The sequence below is a fragment of the Hippocampus comes genome, unplaced genomic scaffold, assembly GCF_001891065.2.
Source record: "Hippocampus comes isolate QL1 unplaced genomic scaffold, H_comes_QL1_v1.1 scaffold127, whole genome shotgun sequence".
Lineage (NCBI taxonomy): Eukaryota > Metazoa > Chordata > Actinopteri > Syngnathiformes > Syngnathidae > Hippocampus > Hippocampus comes.
This window is the reverse complement of record NW_017805500.1, coordinates 19,871-25,698: the sequence shown is the minus strand read 5'-3', so window position 1 is coordinate 25,698 and position 5,828 is coordinate 19,871. Positions and strand designations below refer to the sequence as shown.

The window sequence follows — 5,828 nt, the reverse complement described above, 5'->3', positions numbered from 1 at the left end:
CACACACACACACACACACACACACGCACATGCACATTTTCCTCCTGCATTGTTTCTTGTTCATCCGAATGGAAGAGAGATGAAACACATGGGGAAAAAAAAAACAGAGGAAGACTCGCTTTTTTGGGGCTGACACGCTGGTTTTGGGATTTGTCCCGCTCGGTTGAACAAGGCAAACCACAGCGCTTTTGTGTAGAGGTGACGGGGGCGTGCCACTATATATAACTGTGTGTGTGTCTGTGTGTGTGTGTGTTAGCGTTTAGCTTCATTTGACTTGTGCACAAAGGCAGACAACGTGTGTGCGCATCGAGGTGTGTGCCCAGACGGAGACGCAGGGGTGAGCGATGGACCGTCGTCACACTCCCCCGACTTTCAAAGACTGGCGCGCACACACCGGGGCTCGCTGTCTCCGTTCGACACAAATCAAATGAGGCGGCTCTTGTCACACACACACGCGCACTTACATACACTGAATGTACATTCTCAGGCAAAACTCCCCAAAACCTCCCCTGAGAACACATTTATCTTTCGATGCCAAGACTTTTTTTTTTAGGGGTGGGCAAACTCCAACAATGAGGAACACGATTCATCCATAACAGATTTGAAGTGAGTTCAAGGATGCCTTAGAACGCCTCGTCGTCTGCCATAAGCGCATGCAAATCATGCGGAGAAAGGTGGGATAGCCAGGAGGAGGAAAATATTTTTGGGGACTTGACATCCAGTGGCATGGCTGGTTGAGAGTGCCTCGTTGTTGGCCTTAAGTGTATGAATGTCATTGAGAGAAATCAGGAGAGCAAGGGGATTTCTTTATTTTTATTTTTTTAAGTTTGATGCTAGAACCAGTATGTCGATAGGGGCTTCACGATGGTGCTTTAGAGTGCCTCATTGTCCTGGGATGACATTTTGGGACATATTCCAACAACCAGAGCTTTTCAGTGGATAATTTTTTGATCAGAAAGATGCTCGATAAAATAGCATCCACTTTTTTTATTTACCCGACACCTTACACGTCAGTCAAGTGTTAATATATGCACCTTGTCTCTTCACAACACACATTAGCATGGAGCAACAGTAACTTTTAAGAAGCCCAAGCAAGGTATGACATTCATTCCGTTTCTTTACGACACACACACACGCACACACACGGCTCTTACCTATTGTTCCTGACAAGACCGTGTCCCCGTCGCGCCTGACTGACCGTGTCACAGAGCCCAGCAGGCATGTCCCGCCACGGAGCGCAGCGTGAGACTTACAACAGGCATGAGCTCACGTGGAGGGAAGAAATAACAACTACCTGAAATCCGTGAGGTTGGATGACGGGATGCAGGGTGGCGAGTGCTATGCCTGCCGGGTAGGAAAAGAGAGGGGGCAACAGGAGCGGGGATTGTTAGGGGCGAGCGGAGTGGGGGTTTCGGGGTTCAGAGGTTAACAGAGGTGAAAAGGTAATTGGGATCAGGCACCCCGAGGAGAGGACAGCCAGTGATATAAAGAACACAGGGAGTTTTATGTGTGCGGCAAACGCGAAAAAGAACACAAAGCGTGATGAGTGATGTCCTTGGTATGGTGTGTGTGTGGGTGTGTGTGTGTGTGTGTGTGTGTATGTGAGCATTTGAGGGGTGCGCTTGAGGGGGTCAATGTAAGAGGCCTGCTCAGGCTCCTCCTAAAGTCCAGTGCAGATAGCACCATAAATCTTCGTGTATTTCCTGCTCTGTTTTTTGTTGTTGTTGTTTTGTTTTTTTTCACATGCAACCATCAGCCTCTGAAAAACCAGAGAGGGCAAAACATCAAACTTCAAAGATATGAGATTTAAAATGCCATTTTAGACCCATTGTCATTCAGTTCATGTTTTTTGGGGGGTGAAACACAAAAAGCTGGAACATTGTAGTTACACAAAATATCCACAAGAAGGCGACATTATCACCCTCAATTGGAGCCACATTCAACTTTGAAAACTTTTCTTCTCGGCCACTGTCAACGTTGGAGTTTCCGATTCAGTATCAGTGACGCAGTTGAGATGAAGATGATGATGATGATGACGTCATCTCTTCTACGGAATCTTCCAGGCGGTGTACAACCTGGCCAACGTGGCCTGCAAGTGTCACGGCGTGTCGGGTTCGTGCAGTCTGAAGACGTGTTGGCTCCAGCTGGCCGACTTTCGGCGCGTTGGCGAGTTCCTCAAGGAGAAATACGACAGCGCCGCCGCCATGCGCATCGGACGCAGGGTAACCAGAACAGCACGTCTTTATTTAAAAAAAAAAAAAAAAAAAAGAGCAACATCTCCTTTCGCTAATCACCGATCTTGGTCCAATCCAGGGCAAACTAGAGCAAGTGGACAAGCGCTTCAACCCCCCGACCCCGGAGGACCTGGTCTACATCGACCCCAGCCCGGACTACTGCCTCCACAATGAAACCACGGGCTCGCTGGGCACGCAGGGCCGCCTGTGCAACAAGACGTCGGAGGGCATGGACGGCTGCGAGCTGATGTGCTGCGGCCGCGGCTACGACCAGTTCAAGATGTACAAGCACGAGCGCTGCCACTGCAAGTTCCACTGGTGCTGCTACGTCAAGTGCAAGCGCTGCACCTCGCTGGTCGACCAGTTCGTCTGTAAATAACGGCGGGTGTGGCGGGGGGGGGGCGGCAAGTGGTTAGGGGTTCGGGAATCAGCTGTCAACACGCAAGATTTGCTAACCGCCGCGCCAGCCGTTTGGAGTCATTTCCTGTATGGGCCCTTCCTGCTTTCGTAAACCCAAACCCCCCCTGGCGGAACAACTGGATCCAAAATAGGGACACGGGTGACTCCAATGAATAAAATATATTACGAAATAATAAGTAGACTGTTTAAAAGAGACACTTTGGATCATCTCCTTTGATTCTGGCCTGCAAGAGTTGAACGTGCTGACTGCCGCGCGTTCCCGAATGCTACGAGACCAAGGAATGGCTCGGCGAGGATCGGAGGGAGTCATTCTTCAAGGCACACTTAGGCGTAGAAATACTGTAACGAAAATGGGGACACTCCATTAAACACTCCATTTGTCTCCGCGTAACCGGCAGAGATGCCAGCTGCCACGACCCGACGAGTCGGCGAGCGACGGCGGTTAACGAGGCTTTTGTCCCCGCCTGCCGCCATCTTTGCCTCAGCCCGGGCGTGACCTTCACGGGCGGGGAAAAGGCGCGAGGGGGCTTACGAAGCGCCATTAGCGAAGATTGATGACGCCGTGGCGAAAGATACTCTCCTACCCCGACTCCCGTGAATGCTAACGAGGAGTCAACCGAGCTTGACCGAGACGTCTTCCTTTTTTGGGCCCGTCGCCATCTCGCTTCCAAAATTGATCCTGCTTGACTTTGGTGGAAAAGAATTGGTAGATATGAAGAATTCAATCCAGTCTGATGATGATAAGAGACTGGAAAAAAAAAATGAACGTCTGTGTGTGGCAAAAAAAAAAAAAGGAAGAAAAAAAGAACAGAACGGACTGCGATTTATTATGAGCTACTTTAAAAGAAAATTAGATCATAAGAGAAAGTATATATTTTATTACTGTCCTGTTTTGTATGTTTGATACGTATTCTTTTGATAAACTAGTCTTTGGACGATGATGCCTCATTTCTTTTCTTCTTCAGAAGGTTTTATTGGACAACATAGCCTTGTTCTTAAATCCCAACTACAAGGAAAAAAAAATAACAATAGCGCACGGCACGGCCGAGTGTACCTCGTGATGACCTCATTGCTAATCTCATTACTTTGGGCTGTCCGCCACTAATTGGATCGGACAGGTAGCACGAGCATGTCTTTCCTTTCGGCGGTCGAAACTGCTGCACCAGAGAGAGACTTTTGATACCGGGACACTTGTTGGTCTTCTGTCTCGGCTAATATATCTTCGCTCGTGTGTGAAGCGTGTTCAGTTAATTCCCACGGGCCACGCCGCTTCCGAACCTAATTTGGTCGTTTAAAGTTGTCATGTTTCCCTCGCACATTCATAATTTTTGATATCCGCACAGCGACCTGCTCAACATGCGTGTTGTATTGAAGTCCACATATAGAGGGATACCGTGTGTATTATTTCTGACCTTTTTGGGTTACCCTACCAGCATGTTTCAAGGTTGAGCTCACTGGAGCTGCTAAGTGAATGCTAAGCACCATCGCTACCAATTATGTCGAATACTGAAGCTGTCATGGGGGCCCGGCCGTCATGAAAAGTGAATTCAAAGTGAACACGGGCGCCGTTTCTGAAGCAGCAAGTCTAGAAGATGAAACTCGAATGCGTGGTGCTCAAGACGACTTTTGCAAGCAAAACTTGTTTGGTGTCGGACCAGATTAACCAGATTGGCGAAACTACACAAGCAAAGACACACTCATCGCGAATCTATTTACACAGCCAGACAATCGCAGTCAGGCAGCCCACAACGTGCCCTCGGTGGGCACGCCTGCAGATGCAAACACACCCAGGTCGAGTTTGAGGGCAAATATTTCATTCGCGGTTGCGAGAATTTATGGCCATGGAGTGAGGCTGATATGAAGACCAAATTCACAGAGCACATTATGACCAAATGAAACAATTTGAGTTTTTTTTTTCTTTCAAATATTTGTTGTTTTACTAACAAAAGACAGATTGCTCTATAAATAGAGTTGAGTTGAGATAGATTAAAAATACATAAAAACCAGAAATGACAATTTATTGTGGAGAGTTAGCTGCTGTCTAAAATAAACAAAAGTAAGACAAAAACAAAATGAAAACGTTGCCATTCAAAAAGTCACAACTACAACTTCGCTTTTATTCCTTCCGTTTCTTTTTTACTGAATGAAAACTACAAAAAGTAGTTGCGTCACTCGCTCTTCCGGGTACACAACGATTGGCCACCTCTCCTCAGTCTACGCTCCATGTGATTGGCAGCCTGCCTCTCGTGTGAGCTACGTCCGATTTTAACCACGCCCCCGAGCACACCGTAAATCCCAGAGTACAGTCTGTCGTAAGAGAACAACAGAGAGTGGAGCAGAGCGGATCCACGGTAACAACGCTCACAAGCTGTGACTCCCCACGTAGGAAATTTACCAAAACACGCCGGGACGAGGTAAGATGGTACAACTTTGTGATTTCAAAATCTCGCGTTCCGTGTTGTTTCGGACACGTGACCTTATTTTGGTACTTTACGAGTGCTAGCTGTGAAGGCTGTCATAATAAAACATGAGCTAGCCAACGACTGGGAAAAACAGATTATTTTCTCTCATGTTTTTGCCATTTTTAGTCCATACGTGCTGATTCGATCAAGAACTTTCATCGTATGAAACTGTCAGAAGAAACACGAGAGGAGTTGAGGAGTTTGTTGTGGTTTCCCGTGTTAGCGAACTAGCTCCGCCTGCTAGTTCGGTGTAAACAAACCTGTGGGCTGCCCCTCGATTTGCCTGTTTTATAATAAAAATTAATAATAATTTTTTTGGGGGGGGGATAGTTTCTTAAACCTTTCGACGAGAACAGAGCGTCTCGCATCATATACGGCATGACATGTTTTCACTAAGGCGTGACGTAATGCCGACAAGGGATGCTCCTTTGTGTGCGGAAAAAAGTGAGCCCCCCTCTCCAAAAAAAAAGTGCAGCGTGGCTGTCAAAAACAGGAGTGTGTCTGGATTTGGGGCTTCTCTTTGTTTCCCTTGGGTTGCCATGGCTCATATCAACTTGGATTGTTTCGACATCCAGAAGAATGTTCGGCTTTCCTTTGCACTATGTGTACTCTTTGTGTAAGTATCTGCTGAGTGGAGAGCATCAAAGATTAGCGACATGTGATATCACAACATACCATAGCCCCCCGCGCCCCCCCCCCCCCCCCTCCACCC

At 47.5% G+C, this 5,828-nt stretch overlaps 1 protein-coding gene across 3 annotated transcripts in view; it reads left to right on the top strand.

Moving 5' to 3' along the window:
- wnt5b (wingless-type MMTV integration site family, member 5b) overlaps window positions 1-3,590 on the top strand; it is a 42,660-nt gene extending 39,070 nt beyond the window's left edge. For all 3 annotated transcript variants that reach the window (XM_019877044.1, XM_019877045.1, XM_019877043.1), the window contains 2 exons: window positions 2,064-2,222; window positions 2,314-3,590. In XM_019877044.1, the coding sequence (XP_019732603.1) occupies window positions 2,064-2,222; window positions 2,314-2,613 (459 nt within the window). In that variant the 3' untranslated portion in view covers window positions 2,614-3,590. The remainder of the gene's footprint in view (window positions 1-2,063; window positions 2,223-2,313) is intronic.
- The last annotated feature ends 2,238 nt before the right edge of the window (window positions 3,591-5,828 follow it).